The following is a 21,518-nucleotide window of genomic DNA, read 5'->3' as shown; positions in this document are numbered from 1 at the left end:
TAATAGCGACATCCGGACCCAAGCAGAGTTTAGCAGTGAGAGTAGTACAGGGAGTAAAAGGAGGGAAACCATAGTTGTAGCTTTTTCTTATGCCCCTTTCCTGTTATACTGGCACTAGCTGGGGGGGGGGGGGGGGGGGGTCAGGGGCAGTCATAACAATAAGATCCGTTCAGTGCATCCAGGCGCATGATATGAAAAGAAAAGGCTTCTTTTCTTTTCTTTTCTCTTCACACACACACACACACACACACACACACACACACACACAGAGGTGAACTTGCTTAGAAGAAGCATGTGATTATCCAGGCTCAGAGCGCATGTGTGCACGCGTGGACACACACACACACACACACACACACACACACACACACACACACACACACACACACACACACCCCAAGGCTGACCAGGACCCGGATACAAACACACAAACACACACACACACACACACACACACACACACACACACACACACACACACACACACAATCCAAAAAAATAAAGATAACCTTACCTGACTCAGGAGCAATACTAAAGCTAAACATGCCAATAGGAAACAGTGCTGTTCATCCCTTCACAAACTATTAGATCAAGGCTCAGCAGAGCTTGTAACCCTAACCCTAGCCCTCACAGACATAAACAAACAGGCCATCACATACACACAAACACATACACCGATGTACACCCACACACACACACACACACACACACACACACACACACACTTTTAAACTACACATTATCACAAAACGCTCTAAAAGACCATAGCTTCATGCATGGGGCAAATTTCTGAGAGAAATATTATGTAGAAGAGATTCATTTTCTGGTTGACGGTGCATGAAGCGTAATATCAGCCATGAGGAAGCCCTTTTCAGTCTGATACAGCTCTGAAATATCACAGATAGAGAAAGTCTTTGATAGGAGGACCGATAGACACAAAAACCAGACTAACAGCTTTGTTCTACCAATGGCCTCCTCTCCTCTCTTCAGGTCAAGGAAAAGCACTATATTCATACCAGACCAGGTAACCCACCACAGAAAAGGGCACATTAAAGTGCTGTAAATATACAAGGATCACTAAAAAGGTTCGCTTTAGAGGGCGGAGAAAAGTACATCATGCATACAGTCGTCGTCTTTAAACATTAACACCGCTGTTGGCACACTAGAAACCTGGCCAAATGTCCCATGACCCCCCCTCCCCCACCCTCTCTGACCAATCCAGTGCTGTGCCCATGTCCATTGCTCTTGGGGAAAACGCTCATGCAGAAAGAGGTCAGACGACCTTTTGCGAGGGTTTGCATAATAGCATCTCCATTAACTCTGGTTAAAAAGGAAAAAAACGACCATCCAGCTGCTGAGGCCAGCACTGCGTAAAATGGAAATAAATGCACGGCTAACACGGTGCAGCCGCAGACCTCTCACTCCCCTCTGTGTGCCCTGCTGCAGCTCAAGGCTAAGTGGGTTGTGTGTGTGTGTGTGTGTGTGTGTGTGTGTGTGTGTGTGTGTGTGTGTGTGTGTGTGTGTGTGTGTGTTTTTTAAGCTGCAATATACGCATACAAAAATGCCACCCATCCTTGACACCGTTTGAACAGCATGCATCTGTGGTAAACTAATTAACAGAGAGCGAATGCTATGATTATCATTTGGGCGAGCTTGGCCTGCCCATCACACACACAAGAGCACCGCTGGAGGATGCTGAGTGCAGCCTACTGGCTACTGAGAGACTCATGAGTGGGGCAGAGGGAAGGCGATGAGCACACTCTCTCTAATTGAGTGCCAGCAGGGGTGAGCCTACTTCACCCTTCAGTGAACTAAGGTGCAAGAGGCCCAGACTGTAGGAAGAGGTTTGTCAGAGGCAATTAAGAAGAAGAGTTCTACGTAAGTGTCAATCACTCACTTTGACTTACATTTCTGCTTTCCCAAAATGCAAAAACTACAGCACACACAAACACCTGCACACACACACACACACACACACACACACACACACACACACAGATATTGCACGCTATTATTCAGCACCAGCATCCAGATGGCCTTCACAGTTTGTGACCAGTTAAGCTCTGCCAGAATACCTGCCGGGTGTCCAGCCAAACATTGAGCATCTGCAGGAACAATGTGCACTGAACAAACCCCCACACCTCACCAGAAGCAGAAGCAACAGTCTCCATTAGTCACTGTGTGTGTGTGTGTGTGTGTGTGTGTGTGTGTGTGTGTGTGTGAGAGAGAGAGAAAGAGTGAGAGAGTGAGAGTGTGTGTGTGTGTGTGTGTGAGTATATATATATTCAGTGAGGCCTGTCTTCTGGCAGCTGTGAGGTCTCGAGCTCATGAATCATGCTTCCTCTACATCATTCCAGGGACTGTTTTTCACAGGAACAGAGACCCAACAGGAACCATAACTCAATCACGAGCCATGAGACTCCTATTCAACAGGAATTATAAATTCAATCACTGGCACTGCTATTGGTGTGGAGGCAGGGACGGGAAGACGGAGAGAGGGAAGTGTAAGAGGACAAACACAACAGCAACGACAACGACAACAACAAAGCTGATTTGCACGAGAATAATGAGACAAGTGCAACATGCACAGATTTCTCCATCGATCACATAGCAGCCAGGAAAATACTAGCCAAGTAACAAAACACCACGGCAATCAGAGTTAGCAGGGAACAGTGACATCTTAATGCAATCTGCAAAATTCTTATAGATTTTTCTAATTGCCTTATTAACATGCAAATGTCTCCAGTACATTTCCCTTTTTACCTACCGAGCCCCTCAGGACCTTCCAACTGATTGAAATGATTACCGTGATGAATGACGTTCAGTTCATTCATCAAGGGCTAAAATAAGGAACGAGATAGAGAGACAAGATTGAATTATTCCCCTTTTATTTCTTGCAGGGGCATTACCTGAGCCTGGAGTGTGGAATAGGAGCCATGCACTGCTCAGTCTAGACACCCACATACACATACTCATACTCTGCCCCCACACTCTGCTATCCTATTCACTCACACTCTGCAAAGCTCCCCTGGCTGGATTTGCTTGGAGGAGACCAGGCTGTCAACAGCGAGGCTGGGGAGGAAAGGAAGCGATGTGCTCCTGTTTTCCTTTTTCGCCAAGGAGGAAACAGGAGAGCGGTTTCCCTCCACTGGGAGCCGAGAGCAGCAGGAAGAGTGAGTGACAGAGTGAGCGTTTCCCCCTTTTGTTAGGGGTGGCTGGAGATGTGTGGGGGTGGGGGTGGGGGGGGCGGGGGGCGGGAACGGAAGAGAGGAGTAGGAATTATCCATCAGGCCCCTTATCATTTCACAGGAGCACGATTTTCTAAAACAAAAAACTTACTTCCAAGGTCAGAGATTTAAAAAAAAAAAAAAAAAAAGAAAGAAAGAAAGAAAACACTGGATACTCAGGAGCACAATGGCAGCTTTCTCCTACTTTTCCGAGGGAAAACCATTTGTCCTGAAGGACCATTTATAAGACTTACCCAATTTCCCATTTGCTCAGACAGCTGGCATTTTATCAAAACAGCTTCAAGCAAGAGCTAACATTTAAACTGCATGTGGCAAAAAGCAGCACTGTGTGCACTGTAAGAACTTACAAATGAGCTCAGGAGAGTAAAATTACTTCTAACTATCTAACATCTTTGCAGATTGCAGGGAGTGTGTCTTTATACAGGGGCGGACTGGCCATCGGGGATACCGGGGGAATCCCCGGTGGGCCGACGAGGTTGGGATGGTCCAAAATACCAGCCCACTTCCATCACCAACCGGCCCTCCCTCTTACACCGCCGGCACCTTCAACTACAAACTAACTTCAAAATGGGTTCTTACACAGCCAAAGTGTTCTCAGCTGTGCGGATTGAGGATAAGGATTCTTAAATTACACGCACCTGGATTTGCATACACGCCCCGCCAGGGCACTCAACCGTAGTGACGTGTGCCGTCAGCCCTTCTAACACGGAGCGGCCCGTGGGGCATCTGGTAGTTTTGAAGAATTGCATTTAAGAAAACTCTGGGCCATTTACGACTGTTATTTCGCGTGACAGTGATACAAGGTAAGTTGTGGCGTTGACTTGGCCAATGTTAGCTTGCTTTTCACAGATGAGGTAACGTTCACTACCAACTAGCTTAGCTAACGTTAGGTAGATAAATGTCCAAAATTGAGACCGTTATGATCTGCTAAAATAAGCAAGCTGGCGCTGTTGTCATCATCGAGATGATCTACTTTCACATGTTAGCCGTAGTCACTTGTTTACAATCGATGAGCAAGCTATCCATGGTGGTAGTTGTAAAGAGGGCAATCTTATAATTTCTAATAATTTATGTAAAATAAGTTAACCAGCTAGCTTGTTATGCTAAAATCACCGTGTTACACACAACACTAACATTATAAACAATGTTAATATGTTATCTAGATTAGATAGTGAGGTCATAATAACACATGAGTATACTGATATTGTTTTTTATTATCATGTGACTATAATGCACCCGGGCCAGCAGAGTTAGTTTAGGTTCTGTTACTTAACTTATTGTTTTGTTATGCACCTTCAACACCCCTACACACACACAATCACACACCCAGCATGCAACACTACTGATACCACTGATGTTCACACCCCATCGTATGTTCTATTCTGTTCATTTCTACAATATAGTTCATACTAATTCTACCCTCTGATTCCAGTTTCTTTATTGTGTGGATATTCATTCCTTAATGTTCTGTAGTTATACGTATAACCATCTGATACTAGCCCGGAGTTAAGCCTATTCATCTAGCAAACTATACCTACCTTGGAGGGTTACAATAGCCAGTATCATTTTATTCCATGTGTCCACCCAGGCAAATTGGTGGATGCAAATGTTATTAAAAAAAAAACATATATGATGTAATTTCTTTGTAATCATCCAAAATAATGTTAAGTGTATGGGTATTTTTCCAAGTAGGCCACTGACTGGTCTATACGTGCGATGCATTGAATGGGCAGCACGGTGGCTCACAGCAAGAAGGCCCTGGGTTCGCATCCCGGTCCTTCCAGGTCCTTTCTGTGTGGAGTTTGCATGTTCTCCCCGTGCCTGCGTGGGTTTACTCCGGGTACTCCGGTTTCCCCCACCATCATAAAGACATGCATTGCATTGTATGAATATGAATGAATGTTGGTGGTGGTCGGAGGGGCCGTTGGCGCTGATTGGCAGCCACGCTTCTGTCAGTCTGCCCCAGGGCAGCTGTGGCTACTGAGGTAGCTTACCACCACCGGTATGACTGTGTGTGTATGACTACTGGACTCTGGACTCTGTAAAGCGACTTCGGGTATATAGAGAAGCGCTATATAAAACTGAATTGATTGATTGATTGATTGATTGATTGATTGGGCAGCGCGCAGTGTACTGAGTGGGCCGCGCGCCGTGTATCGAGTGGGCCGGTCTGACAGTAACTCCCGGGCCACTTTTTTCCCCCAGTCCGCCCCTGTCTTTATACAATACTCTTCATTAGTGAGAAATGATCAACTTAATCTCTCCCTTGTCTCTCTGATGACATCTTTCAACCAACTATTTGACAAGTATTTCCCCCCTTTAACATCTACCTCAGTATGGTTGAGGACTGTAACTGGCTAAAGCAAACAGGCCACACATTTACAGGTGCATACTATGCAGCCTACTGTAGGCTAGATCTAATACACAGTCTAGTAGATGCCATATGCTCAAGGAATAAGTATGAACTTCACAAACAAATGATATATGAGGACATAAAGCCACCAAAACTTGCATGAATGCCACAGGACAGACGACAAGGGTCACAAAAGGAGGCAGATATTGTCCAAACGCCCCCTTGCCTCCACCTGCCATGCTTGAACAGGCTCCAGAGACGCTCCTCCAATTAAAATCTATCTCCACAATGAGGCGGCACGACTTCTCGGTTTTAATGGATATTTCGGGTAGGCTACATCGGCAGCCTTCGCTCTCTAACTGGTTCCAGCTGGGCGCAAACGGCATCTCAAATCACAAGCCAGCCGAGGGAATTCAGACTGACGTACATTCGTGATGAGTGTGACCTGTACAAGCGGCTGGTTAATGAGTGTGTCTGTTCGCAGGGGGACGTTTGATGTCCGTGTTAGGAACTGCGGCATGAGCAGACTGTGACTGTTACCGCATCTCACAGATCATTTACTGTATGTTTTTACATTTACAACAGATGAGCCTTCAAAACCTCCATTGTGTTGGTTAGAAGCCGTCAAAACAGTAACACCTACGATGCTGGTATGTCTCTGCATTCACAATTCACAATTCACAACATTATTTGGTGTAATGAAAAAGTATATCATTTTATTGGTATACTATGTATGGTAAATGTAAGTATATGAAATGATACTATGTATAGGGGAGTAAACTATAACAATGTGTTATTTAGGGGCTACATTTCATACATTATGGCATTAAACTTCTAAAATGTTTGACATTGACAGAGTTCAGATGAAGTGACGATTGTGCATTTGCTTTTTCTGTGCTGTTTTTACATTATTATTATTATTATTATTATATCATTTTACACCTTGTATGAAAGATTATCTTGTTGATCAAGATTCGTGGAGAGAGACTCATGCATGCATGCACAAAAAAAACTATTTTTTTTTGCAGATCTACACAATTTACATATTTTGAGGTAAAAACGACAAATTTCGCCAAAAGGGTGACAAGTTTGCACCCCTGAAAGACAATGGTGTGACACATGAGCACAATACAGGTTCATTCTGTATTCAAAGCACAGCTGATAGATCTTAGAATCACTTCAATGCCACACAGTGCGACAAGTGCTTACTGCCTCAAAACTGTGCTCCGGCTCTGCTGTTGTGCATCTGCAGTATTTTCATGTTTTTCACTGAGGCTTTTTACTGGGATTAAGAGGGATTTTTTTCCACCAAGTCTGACAGACATCCTCCACATGCTGCCAACTCCACAGGGTAATGCCTTCCCTTCCCGTGAAGCCGTAATGCATTGCGCTCACCTTCGATCGGTGCACTTCTCCATCATCGTCCTCTCCCACGCCCAACACCTTGCGTGTCTTGAGCCGGCTCACCAAGTCTGTCTGACTGTGCTTCTTCATCAGTTGATGGGATTTACCAGCCATACTAGGAAGCTAGGAGGAAAAGAATAATAGAAGTGAGAGTCAGACAGACACAGAATGAGAAAGAGGCTACTTGCCGTGTCTATGGCATAATTAACCAAATCAGTAATGTCATCAACAACAGCACCAACGTTAACCCATTGAAATATGTACTGCATTGCGTGGATTGCACTCTAAGAAACAGAAACCACAGCGTGATGTCGTCGTCGTCGTGGTCGTCATCACAACAGCAGTTCTTGCTGTGAACAAAAACCCTCATATGCGAAGCCCTATATCGGACTCTGTTGCTACAATTTGTTCTGCTGTTCTCCTTCCCCCTCCATCCTTCCTAGCACCCCTGCTGAGGGAAGGAGGTGACATCGCATTAGAACTTGGTTAACACAAATCAACCACCACCAACACTTTATATTACATGCTCACATTTCCCAAAGCACTAACCTCATTCTCAAATCCCTACATGAAATTCCCCCATGATTAGCCTACGTGACTGGTGCAATTCTCTTTGGGGTTTGTTGAATATGCATGCTAAAACACAATTTGCAACACACTGAACACTTTTGTCATTGATGTCACAGATGCAATTCTGATTAGATTCCTGTGTGGTCAAAGCTGATTATACTTCACTTAGTCAGCTATGTACGTTTCACACTCACATTGACTCAGCTTTTTATTCCGCGAATCACTGAATAAATAATATGCATAATGTGTGCGAAAGCCATTGTGTCTCTCCAAACGAATAGGAAAGAGAGGAATGTGTGCTTCTAGTGAGTCACTTTCCAGTGTGTTCCAGTATGTTCCAGTGTGTTCTCTTACATTCAACAGCACAATGGGAAAACTGAAACTGAACGGAGATCATGAATGTACAGCTGTGTCCTATGAGAGAGTCCAGACAGGATGCATGGCAGGCATTGGAGTAAATTTGATCAAACCAGTATATGGGATAAAAGGTGGCGTAAGGGACTGGCGTACATGTCAATCAGCAGTTTTTTAAGTACTTCACAGTGCTCCTTTGGTGTCATTGACTCTCTAAACAGACAATGTATCAATTTGTTACTGTAACAACAATGAATTCAGGCTTGCCTTTGACAAGTCAGTGTGAACATGGATACCGTCATTTCCTGATTATTAACCGCGGTTTATACAGCACTGTGGGTAATACTTGGGTGCAGCCTATACATGGAAATGCATGTTTTTCTCATTGGCTATTGGGCACTTAGTAGTTTGTCAGCGCTGCTACTGCCAGAAGGTTGCGGTAATGCACATAAAAGCCAACCTCCATTAAACAACATACTGGTTAGAAGATGAAAGCGTTACTACCAGAGACAGAACTCGAGGTGCTTTTCCACTGCAGGAGCTCAGGGCACTTACCAGGTTGCGTGAACCTTTACAGGAATGGCCTTGGCCCTTTCTGTTTCCATTGCAGTGCAGGAACTATAGACCTACAAGTGATAATATTTTGCTCTCCGATCGTGACGTAAACAAAATAATGATATATTTTTCCAGGCAGCAATGACATTATTCCGTTAAACCAGAGATTTTCTAGATAACATTAGGATGACCTCAAGGTCGAGTCAACAGTTGAATTTTGGAGTGGGTGGATTGAAATGAATGGACACTGCAAATCTAAGAATAGGGAAAAATGGCGTTGGATAGCTTGACGCTAGTTTCATGGCAGATGTAATGACTTGAATAATCATAGTCGTGCTGGTATATTCATTTAAGCCAGTGTATCAGCTGCCGTTTTTCTTGTGTTCACTCACTTGTGTCTGCAACCTCAACCAGCTAACTGTGTAAGCTATAATTTACTTAGCTGTATTCACCTCGTAACCTCTGGTAAATCTTGCTGGATTTAAAAATGGAATTTGTTGTGGTCTCTCTCCCCCTCTTTATTTGTTTGTTTGTTTGTTTGTGTGTGGCATTTGATAAATGTTCACGTTGGACATTGAATAAACCGCAGTCGATACACGGGTGCACAATACACAAGGTTTGTTTTATAAAATTACATAAAATACTATCTTTCGGTTTATATACGGTGCGGTTAACAGTCAGGAAATTACAGTATGGTAATATCACACCTGTCCTATATATGCTAATTATTCTGTCAAATTTGTATGGTCATAGGTGTGTATCTGTGCCTCTTAACCATTTATGAAACTATTTGGACTTAATATTTTACTGTTTTTAGGTTTTTCTGCAGCCAATAGTGAAATGCTCTTTGCAGAATGGGAGAAGCCTTTGAGGAAAGGAATATATGCCGTTTTGAAAACCTGTACTGTAGTCAATGAAAAGTAAAAAATAACTAATATTTACAAGACTTACAAATATAAGAGTACTAACTTATTCCAAGAAAAATGTGTGACCTGAACTCCTGCATTATTAAGAGTGGGTTGGCACTTTACCTAGTTCATCAACAACTTTGAGCTAACTTGATGCTTTGTCAAGAAATCTTCCAGAGGCATAAGAAGTGGCCAGCTGTCCAAATAATCCAATATTTGTTGTTTCCTCTAAGAGAAACTGAATATTTGATCTTGGTTTTACATCCATCAACTGTATATAGAGGTCCATATAGTGTCGTTGGTTACATCATGCACTTTCAACTGTCACTACAGATGACCTCATGATTGCAACAGTGTTGTAGTGAGTATTGTTTGCTCAGAAATCTCTGGATGTGTGACTGGCATTAAAATGGGAGGTTCTGGTGTTTTTTTTCCATCTTGTTTTAATTGGGTTTGGACTTGCATGAACATGAGAGGGACTGCTGAATTTATAGTGACTCTCTTGAGCAACACAAAGACTACCTGCTAAAATGCATGTAGCTCCTTTGTTATTATTTATTTTGATTAGGGTTAGGGTTTAAATGGTAAGGGAGAAAAAACAAGCCTGTACTAAAGTTTGAATGGCATAATATGATAAAGATTAAAATGTTGAAGATGTTTTACAACAACACAGCCAACACATGTCAACCAAACGGAATAGCTTGTGTTTCCCATCTTTCCATTATCCTACTGAAATTCCATTATGATCCAACATGGAACCGAGACAAGTACAACAGCTGCAACACTCATACATTTATGGGTGAACAAAAGATACTTCTAAACATCCAGAGGCTTAGTTCTGGGCAAGTAACTACTGGGGCAGTATCCTTTTTATAGCCATGACACACCCCCTTTCAAATGACGACCATATACGTGTTATGGCAAGAGTCAAGATATGCATCACGATACAGGAGTTATGATTTAATATATTGCGATACTGTAATAGATATTGATACTACTGTCATAGTATAAAGAACACACCTTAGGCCTTAAAGAAAGGACATTTTCTGTTCCTTAAATGTTTTCTGGGGTTACAAGAAAGAATGGCGGGAAGGGGGGGGGGTTCATGAAATAAAGAAATGAATAATCAAGATAGAATTAGTATATTTAGGGTTCATACACATTTCTAATACTATTATATTTTCCATGACTTTTCCATGTCTGAGGCAAATTGTCATGACCATACATTCTCTGCAACGTCTGTGTTCACATGAAGAATAAGAATAAAAATCTATGTCAAAATGTACCATAGTATATGTAACTACAATCAACGACAAGTTATGTGGTTTGACACAGAATAAAGATTCATTTCAGTAACGCCGACACACCAGTGAGTTATTTACAGAATGTTAAAAATGTGTCAAACCTGGAAACAAGTACAAGTTGCAACGCAGGTCAGAGTCTGACGTTACCCCCCGCATACACCAGACATACCAGATGTACCTGACATTTGAGAGTTTTGGAAGTACACTGTCCACTCCACATTCTCCACTTTTCAAACCATAGATCTCAATAAAGCTTACCAGTAAGGTGACCTTCTTTTTGCCCATTTCTTTGCCTTAAAGTTGCGGTTGTCTTCTACTACTCAGAGTTAGGTATGTCTTAAGGACATGGAAGTGGCTTGTACAAGCATGTTTAAGGAGGAGTCCAACATGACTCAAGGCAGGCTCACAGAATCAAGCATCGATTCCCAGATTAGGAAAAAAAACAAGATGGCCGAGTGGTTGGATCACACACTTCTTGTTTAGAGAAATGACAAGTAAATACATGTCAACACACATAACCAAGGACAAACGCTTCACTCACCTCAACACAAGAAGAAGTCAATCCCTGAGGAAAACAACTGTGACCGCACTTTCAGCAATTAGGCTACATAAACTGAGTCTCTTCTGTAAATGCCCAATGAAAGTCCTGTGCAGATGACCCGTTGGATGAAACAGGGGAATTGACAAACATGGACCTAACATACTCTACTGAGCAGTAAACTAATGCGGTTATAAATGTTAACCATGTCAAGGGCCATGGAGACAGTCTGCTATTACACCCAGGAGACTCTGTCTCAGACACAGTCAATAATTTGTATGAGATAACCCACCAAGCCAAGGACTTGGGATACGCACTCAGCATTTTAGATGTAAGGAACCGATTAGGCATTCAGGAGAGAGTGGAATAAACTGGAAGGTTGTGTGCCCAGACCTCTTCTGGGAGATCAAAATCTCTTCTGCTCTCCGCTTCTTGCCAAAGAAATCAAACATCCCTTTTCTAAACGGCAGCAGTAAATAAACACACACACACAACCATCCAGGCAGCCATACAAGGCGATAAACTTGGCTTTCGGCAAGTAATGGTTATAGAAAGCATTCAGTAAAACAATGTCCTAAAACAGGAGTTCTTGCCATTCTCTGAAAAAAATACATGCTGTAAATAGGGCCAAATTGGTCCAGTAAAGCTCATTACATAGGGCAATTGTTTCTTAAGTAGCTGTCAGAAATTGTGTGTTGATGGATGTCTCCTTCAGAAGTGAAAATGTCATCAATTCTCCTGAGGCGCAGAGACCAAGACAACACCTCGACCTTCCCATTAATAGAAATGTCATCAGCAAGCAGCATCAATGTCATTTTCACTCTGCAATCTGGACAAAGCCAAAGCAAAAAGAAATGACATTAGTTTCCTCCAAACAACGCGTGCTACGAGGAGGAAGACCAGTGAATGGAACAGTGAAGCCCTAGGTCTAGGCAAGGAGATGCTCTTGTTTGTTTGTGTGTCCATTTAAAGAAAGGGGAATCACATCCCATTCCTGGAGGGCTTCAATGAGGAAAGATTTGTAAGAGAGATATCCCCTAAATTCTACGCATGCAAAAGCAAGCTAGTACTTGTGAGATAACAACCTCTCTCATATTTTCTCCACATCCTTGAGGCCAAAAATTCAATTCGGAGCTTCTCTTATTTTTCATTGGTTCAAGTTTGAGGCCCCATGAGAAACTTCAGAAGGGAAGATAAATAAAAGATATGTGCTTTCCAGCACATTTCTAAAGGGAAAGCATGCCTACTCTCTTTAACTACTGTAGCAGCTTATCTTTCTACCAAGCAGCAGGTATTAGGAGAAACACCATTTTTTAAAGGAATCTTCACATATTTCTCGGAAGTAATGTGAGTCTGCAGGTAGAATTCCTTAAAATGCTTTAGTGCCATATGAAATTCCTAAAAACATTATTGTCGAGAGAGGCTCATGGACCACATGACTTCAGAAATCCGGGACTCATCTCAGGGAGCAAGATGGCCTCTCCCTTCTCTGCACCATCTCCAAACAGCAAAGCCTCCACTCAGGGAGTTATGTGTGGATGGGGGATCTCATGACAAAAGGAGTTCCAAACCCCCATTTCACGCCGACCCTCCCTAATGCCGTAACTCAGGATCTGACGTCTTCAGCACGACCCTGGGGGTCACCAGTTGACCATGAGTGAGAGAGCAAGAGATGTGTGGGTGATAAGGGAGCAGACCAGAATCAGTGCCTTCATGCTTATTTGCCTCACAAACACACATTGAACAAGCTTTCCTGCAATCTGCTTCTTGCCTTCTTAAGAGGGTGATGCTGATGCAGTTGCCTAGCAACGGCCACTGGCGGCTCTTTGCATGCTTTCTCATTATTGGGATGATGAGGCCTTTCGTCTCTGGATGATTCCCTATAGTTCTTTTGTGTTGCTCTGGTTCGCTGTTGCACACTTTGATGTTGGCTTAAAGACCCCTGTTTCCATCTAATTTGCAGGTCATTTAAAAAAAACTCTGCATCTGGATCAAGAATGTCAAGGGTGAGAAGCAGCTTGTACAATTATCTTATCAAAGCAAGCTAGCCTTCCTGTAGTGTGTTTTTTGAACAATATCCTTACAATATCCTTCACCAATGAAATCCCACAATACAAAGTCTGAAATTAGCAATGAAAGACAATGGTCACCCTCTTTATGTTTAGAAGTCTTCTGGCTGATTGCCAGCAGGTGAATGCATATCAGAGGACGAAACATAGCTGGGGTGTGAAACCTACGACAAAGCAGTCAGAAAAATGCCTGTGGGCTTTACTGCCTTGGTTACCGTCACCTTAGAGACAGAAAGCTGATGGACACACATTCTTCATCAAGGCAGCAACCCACATAGACTACCCTGTGCAGGAAAGGGTAATCAAGACATCTTTTAAATACGGTCATTTATGTTATACATGAATTATATTACATAGGAAGTACATGTTGAAGGAATCACAATGTACCAGTGCAAAAAGAACAAAGGCAAAAAGAACATGTGGGCTATGGAGTTTCATACCCAATCTGGGGTGGTAAATATACGAATGGGTGAAGACCTCAAAAGACAATATTGTCAAATTCAGGTCTGTGTTAATCCAAACAGTTAAATAAATCAAAAATATACTCAATCTGAGTGAAAAAAAAAAATACAAATATGCACAAATATATGACACAAAAAAGAAAGTGACATTTATCACTCCTAAACCCAAGCAACTAGCTATGACTAAGTTACTTCTGAATCCATTACAATCGGTAATCACTGGTAGCTCTCCATTGTTAGCCAATGCACCATTAATCAGATATTGGCATTTGCTTGGCCTTCCAATGCCCTTCACTGTGTGAGGTCTCTCGTTATGTAAAGTAAACGTGTGTCTAATAGGACCTGCCTGGATGTCAAATATTAATTACCAAGAAGCAAGGTTTAAAAAGACATATTCACTGGTTTAACTCATAGAATTCATGGATGTAGCCCTAAAAAAAACGAAAGCTATGAACTTCCATGAGAAAAATGAATAAAGAGGTTTTTGTTTCAGATGACTCAAACTGTGTGACCTGTGATACTAATTTTGAAAACATGGCACCCCAGGGTGCTGCTGTCTACCCACCCCTTCTTCTACTGAGCTTGGTGTGGGTGGCCGTGTCAGAATTCATTCCTATATTTGGACGATCTGTGGACAGACACAAAACAACGGCCCTTCAATGACCAGTGAGCCTGAGACAGGGACGGCTCCTTAAAAGTGCAATACATCCTTTTCGTGACAAAAAGGTTGGTAGATCCTCTATATCAATGTACATAAGAAGTACAGCGTCTGTTCATTTTCTACATCTAGATTTGTTGTGGTGTTGTACATTTTTCTCGGTAAACCGTAACAGTAACATGTTTTATTGCAACAGTAAAATGCGGTAACATATGTAAAATAGAAGCACAGAGTGTTCAGTTCAGAGGGTTAACTCTATTTCATTCAGAATAATATCATTTTAGGAAGCCTAGAAACATTTTTACACTCACATATTGCACATTTAAAATATAAATATATAGAATAGTTCCCATCTTATCCACATAAGCAGTGTCGATAGGAAAAAAAACAGTAATGCAAATGCTTTAGAAACCTCTCAACACTTTCTCATCTAAAATTCCATGTCTGAAGACTCTCTAGTGGGTGTATTCAGTTCAGCAAATGCATTAGCTTTGCAGTTACTAAGCTACCCCACCAAGTTAATGTTTCAGCTAAATCCATTACAGCCCAAGATGGCCTGGGGTGCCCAGAGGAAGCTTCTGTCCAGGCCACTTTCTCGCAGCCACTCCCTCCTGAAGCATCTGCTGATGAATGGAAGTCCATCTTGCCTTCTCTGATAGCATCACTTTAAATGTCTCGAGAAGCCAAATCTAATTCTAGCCAATTTAAGCCTAATAGCACCACTGGCTATGCGCAAGAGCACGGCCCTAAAGCACAAGAGTTGCCTTCTGAAATGGACTTGCTTCACTCACGGTGCACTACAGATTTTAAGCCTGGGATGATAAACAAACCCCCCTCGCATTAACAACAGAACATTGTAGATACTCCTTGCAAATTATAGCCAATTTACTATAGAGTGCTGACTGTTCCTCTTAGCTGTTATTAAGTGCACTTTACTTTCCCTTGGCTGTTTTCAGAAAAGAAGCAAAAGACAGTGTGTCAGAGAGGCAAGCAGAGAACATGATGAACGCACCGAACTGACTGACTACAACATCTCCTGCTGATCTTGTGCAGGCACAGCTAGTGTTTATATCTTGGCATGGACTGAGGGATTCCTGTTACCAATCACCTGCACATGTGAATGGGGTCACAGCCGCATAGAGTCTACAAAGTCCGACGCTTTGGTCGTTTTGACTGATGAGGTGCTACAACAGGAGGTCAACGGTTAATGCAGAGAGATGTTGCCATTGTTCCCAACTGTCCAGGCAGGGAGCCGATTCTGATAAGAGGATGAGTATACACCATCTGCAGAGAAACAGGGTCGCTTCGTTTCTCTTGTACCTTTTCATGGGGGATTTCGGTTTACTCAAGTGTGTCTAGAACTAAACGATCAAAGTGAACCAAGACAAATGTTTAGGGGACTTGAGTGCTTATAGAGTGAATCTGTAGATACCTTGCCCTGTTCCCATCGTTTTGACTGCTCTGACAGGCTGCTCCTTCAGACAAACATACTATCTATTTGCGCACCGTATTCTCATCAGTTGTACCATCAGCTTGTGAGACACATGAGAGAAAAAAAGCAAATCAGTTTAGAAGTGCTACCGGTAAGAAAAAAAACAAAAACATATTTGATGTGTTTTCTCAGTTTACCTGCCCGCGAGCTGGCTGCTTCAGAGTGGGGCTTGTGAAATGAAGCCTGATGGGTTTATCAGAGTTCTCACCCAGGAAGATCACAGGTTTCCTGCACCTGCCGCTGTACACAATTTCATGGTCTGTCACAAAGGCTTATCCGGAGTGACGGACCAGAACTGTGTGGAGTGCCCAGCTGTGCATCTCCTCTGAACCCTCCCTCCCGTTTGCTAACCCTCATCGCTTGCCTGCTCCCTCAGTCTCAGTGAACAGGGGTCAACTCAACTGGGATGGGCTTATTTGTGGTAGCTCCCTACAAATTCCAACTAGTTAAAAAAGTTTTTGTTTTGTTCATGTAGTACGACTGATTTGGGGCTGATTTTCTGTTCCAGGGCCCGTATTCACAAAGCATCTTCAGGCTGAATGTTCCTACCTGCCGATTTAAGAGAAACTCCTTTATATAAGGAGGATTATATAATAATGTCAGTCTTAACTTTGGAACTTCTTGCTAAGAGTAATTCACAAAATCCCTTAGCACTAAAAGTCTGGGAGAATGAAGACAGTCGAGAGGACTCCTCACCAAAACAAACTCCCAAAGGAATAGAAAACAGCAGTTTCTATCATTCCACGTTACAATGTTTTTGAATACAGATGCAGAATTACTGAAGAGATACAATCTCAATCTCAAGGGAATAATTATAGAGCTTGTAAGGAATGCAATACGTCACCAACCAACCGAAACAACCCACTCGGTGTCAAACTGGAATTGAATGTAAGGTTTTATTGCACAAATGCATTTTGAAAACTGTGCGAAAATACTCTGTCTGAGTCTGACTCTGTCTCTGTGGACAATTTCAAATATTTATTTACTAAATTATTTATCGTTCTTTGCGGTAGGCTATGAAGCATAAACGTACCTATTACATCATTGCAGCCCTGACGATGTGCAACAGTGTCCATGCCGCACCTTAACTCTACCAGTCAGTTATTTTAAAGGCTGCATGGCCGTATTTGTGAATAAATGAGTAATTTACAACTTATTAGTGATACTAGCAGCAAATGCAGTAGGTAACACTGAATATTGAAAAGAAGTACACCTACATAATACAACATGTGTGGGTCTGCATATTACAGAGTATGGGAAAATGAATGTACATAACACATAAAATGCAGCTTCACACACACATAATAAAAGGAGTAAAGAGGAAAGGAATACTATATTTCCCAGGCTCTCCAAAATGTATATTTTACGGTGTTTTTTATATTGATGATGTTTGTTATTTCAATTAAAACAAGTCTGGCGTAAATTTCCTTTTCCCGTCGAGGGCATCCCAAAGTTTGCCGCTGTATCCCCCCCCCCTACCCCTTCATTAAGAGTGGCCTCCCACCGCTGCGAGTGCGACTATGAACAGAGTGCAGAGTGGGAGTGGGGAGCATCCGGTTTGGAAAAGGTCCTCTCTCTTAGCTTAGGAGTTCTCGCTTTTCCTTAGTAAAAGTTTGTCTCGGCTGCTTTGTGAATAGGATTTATAGGATAACTTTTAAATCAGAAGCAGTTCATGCGACTTAGGAGTACTCTGGTAAGATGAACTGCTTTGTGAATACGGGCCAAGGAAAAAGGAAAATTTATATTTGTCTAAATCTGACTGGGTCTGAGAACGCAACAGCACAACTGCATCGCATTCCTAAAGTGAATATCGTTTTCTGCTGTGTGTCCATCTCTATGTGAATAACGTGAAGCACAACATAGACCCAGCATAATACAAAACAGTTCCGACACACTCTTTCCCCCCACTCTCCTAGCAGGGGATTCTGGAGGCTGATTAAGAAATCGAGAAGGAGAAAACAGCCATAGAGAGCATAGACAGAGCTTTTGCCATAAACTTGGTGTAGCGTCACAACAGAGTATGAAAATTCATTAAAAATCACAGCTGGAGCAAACATTCTTAATTTCACACTCCAGAACCCTAAAAACTTCATCAAAATAAATGTTTCTTCTTTACTTTACTTTTCCTCCTAGCATCCCTGCTCCTCAGCTCAAAGGTTAAGAGCTCAAGCGTCTTTTCTTTGTGAATGTCACGTCCAACACGTGCTCTTCTCCACTGCTTTTTAACTCCCACTCCTCCATATCTCTCTGCGGAGACATCTACTCCCCGTTCAGCTGTGCAAAGCCAATGCCCCCACTGCCTCTCCAGGGGTCCTGTGCTCCTTGAACGAGTCCCTGCTGACGCAGGACAAAACAAAAAGCAAGACATAAAAGCTAATGAGGAGGACATGCTGTCTACCGTGCATGGGCACCTTAGCAACAGCTCCAATGCAGTGAAACAATAGGTTGGACACACACAAAAAAAAAAAAAGAGATACAGAATCCGCCATGAGGCTGACCCCATATTGTCACACAGACCGAGAGATATGTCAACTCCCTATCAGAACACACCTTATAAAGTCTGTTTAAGGCCAGATTTAGCACTGCGACACATTGTGAAGCACAGCTGAGGCTTCAGAGCAATCCCACAGAAGTGTTTTTAAGTGTGACTAAAGCTAACATATGTTCTGCTACCAAAGGGAGGCGCTCACAGATGTCATGGTGTGACGCAACAGCACCACAGGAATGTGCAACACTGAATTGCAACACTTGCACAACCTTTTTTCTGATTTACTCATGGGCCTACGTATGGATGCATTACTCATCAGGGCGTTAATAAGATACGCTGTCTGATTAATACCTACAGGGAGAGGGGGGAAATTAAAAAGTGTGAATAGAAAAAAAAGAAATCTATGATGATCTAAATGTGGATATGAGTAATAATAACACTGTATTCATTTGCAGAGCAAACAACAAGATTACACAAGAGCACGGCTCATTTTCTCTCTAATGGAATTCTAGATGGGGATTTAGATGGGGATTTTCCTTTGAGATTACTGATGAAGACCATCGGATAATGACAGAACCACAATGAATGAACAGCTTCCCTGTGGCCATAGGGCCGACCTATGAAGGGAATATGCTGGAGTAGACCGATTTGCCCCCCCCCCCCCCCCGAGTCAGTCTGGGATGTGTAATGTCACAAGAGCTGGTGCTGTTACAGCTGGAGCTTGCCAGAGTGCATATTTGAACAGTAGAGGCATTCAGTGAAGGCACTGCGCTTCTATTGATGAAATATTAAGGCTGGCGAAGAAGACAATGGCACAGCAGTTCTTCCATTCAAAGACTCTCTCTTCATTAGAGCCTATGAACTATGAGTCATAGTGGCCCTACCTGGTCCCAGCCTAGACTAGTCATAAAGGAAGTATGGTAGCAGCTTTCTGAGAGCTCATTGAGCTACTGTTCATACTAGTGTGACAAGCCTAGGAATGACAGAGCCACAAAGATGTAATATCCTAAGGCTGAAATCCATGTAAGGCTTGTCATGTAGAAAAAAAACCGTACTCAACATTCCAGACCAATTCCCTAACGGCTAAAGCCAATGCCATTGTCCTCAATTTTACACCAGGTAATTGAGGGGGGGGGGGCTCAAAAATGTAATGAAATTTGACACATCTTTTACTTCCCTTCAGATTATCCACATTCATCTAACTCTAAAGCATCTAATCTCACTTACCATGACAAAAATCACATATTTATATCAAACTGTCACAGTACGTGTGTGAGCGCATGCGCGCATGCGAGCGTGTGTGTGTGTGTGAACGCATGCGTGTGTGAGCGCATGCGTGTGTGGTGTGTGTGTAGGGGTGTGTGTGTGTGTGTGTGTGTGTGCGTTCGTGCCTGTGGGGGCTGACAGAGTAGGTGGCCCACCTTGCTGTGAAACACCAGTGAAAGCGTTCAACTTGCCAAATGAACCCCTGCCAACCTGTTCCCATGGTTCTCTACCATTCCACCTGGTTGCTAAGCACCCTGATCCAGTGACAGGTGATACTCAATAAAGAGCTCAGTCTGCGTCAGCAAGGCACGGAGCGCTGATTACCTGGTGGAGGCCAGACTCACGTATCCAAGACGTTCACTATGTTTTGATTCAGAGGACATCCCACTGGCTTGTCTTCCATAGTCTAATATGCTCCCCTCTATCCTTTGTAAAGAGCACATACAGTTTAGCTTTCCTTTATCATAGCCTAATAGGCTATTTATCCTTTGTAAATAGTACATACAGTTTAGCTCTCCTTTATCAAGACAAAGCTGTAAACAAAACAATGCCCAGTAGTTGTGGTATACCAGTAAATCATGTTTAAATCCTACAGTGCTGAAGGACGTGTTTATTGTGTCATCCTTTTCCTTTTCCTGAATAACAAGGTCTTGAGCGTACTGAATAATAAATGTGCTTTCAAAAGGCCACTGCAAAAACGATTGCCATGCCGTAACTACTCACCAACATGGTTTCATACATAATGTCAATAATATGGTGTAATATTGTGCACTTGTTTTTAAACAGTAATATATATATAATATACACTAATAATATACACAATTTGTTTGTCACATAGACCGCCATTACTGAGCATATCAAATCAATAAAAGCACACAGAAGAACTATTCCTGCACGGGTGTATCGTGGATCAACAAAATAGACCACAAGTAGCAATTAGTAAATCAGGGTTAACTTGATTCTGCCTGAAAGAAAGCAACTGCCTCAAGCTTCGTTTTTGCAATTTACTTCTTACACCTGATTGATAAAAGTTTTACTTTTTTCTTCCATTACAGCCTGTCCCAAAGATATCAGCACCCAAAACCAGGTTCTCAACAGAATTGTAAGCCTGTCTTCTCCGGTATACCACAGAGGAAATGCAGGGAGGTAGCCAAAAGGATTACTGCCAAGTAACCTCATTTGAACTGACTAGATCTATGAAAGTGTTCCAGAGGTATTGTTATACTAAGTGTACCAACCATCTATGTATATTTTCAACTTGCCAAATCATTGACAGAATTGACAGAATCTCATTTAACTACTGAATAACACACAATTCCTGAAAGTACCTCTAAAGGGAAAAGTGACCGCACTTGGCTATTTCCTTCAACAGAATTGACACGAGGCTGCTCTCCTAATGCAATTCTTAACATTTCCTCCTTGGTACTGCGCATGTAATTCCATTCCATTTGAATGGAACACTGGTCTTCCCAGCATCCTCAGCCAAACAAAGAGCCATTGATACTTGTGCAAGAGAAAGATCATATGAAAGATGGCATATACAGGACAGTACAGACCGTATAGTTGCTGTGATGTGCAGTTACCAGAGTAACACTGACTTTAACATAAAGCCTGTGGAGGACATGGAGAATGGTAAGCATCAACGGGAAGCATTCGGTTCACTGGTGTGATTCTATTCCATAGTGACGGTTTAATGATTGCAGTTCTGTTCCGTACTACACCGGCGGCACCAAAAGCATGTTGTCCCTCTGGTGCCCATTAACACGGCAAGAAGATTACGTGTGGTTAGCATGGTTACAAGGCTTATGGTTCCTTTCAACTGTCACCAAACAAACCATCAAACAAATCAG

The 21,518-nt window shown here is 42.5% G+C and overlaps 1 protein-coding gene across 3 annotated transcripts in view; it reads right to left on the bottom strand.

Moving 5' to 3' along the window:
* The window catches only part of tp53i11b (tumor protein p53 inducible protein 11b), a 37,710-nt gene that overhangs the window by 7,864 nt on the left and 8,328 nt on the right, over window positions 1–21,518 (bottom strand). For all 3 annotated transcript variants that reach the window (XM_012839087.3, XM_031565291.2, XM_031565292.2), the window contains one exon: window positions 6,997–7,128. In XM_012839087.3, the coding sequence (XP_012694541.2) occupies window positions 6,997–7,128 (132 nt within the window). The remainder of the gene's footprint in view (window positions 1–6,996; window positions 7,129–21,518) is intronic.

The sequence above is a fragment of the Clupea harengus genome, chromosome 3 (assembly GCF_900700415.2).
Source record: "Clupea harengus chromosome 3, Ch_v2.0.2, whole genome shotgun sequence".
NCBI lineage: Eukaryota > Metazoa > Chordata > Actinopteri > Clupeiformes > Clupeidae > Clupea > Clupea harengus.
This window is presented reverse-complemented; position numbering and strand designations above follow the sequence as displayed.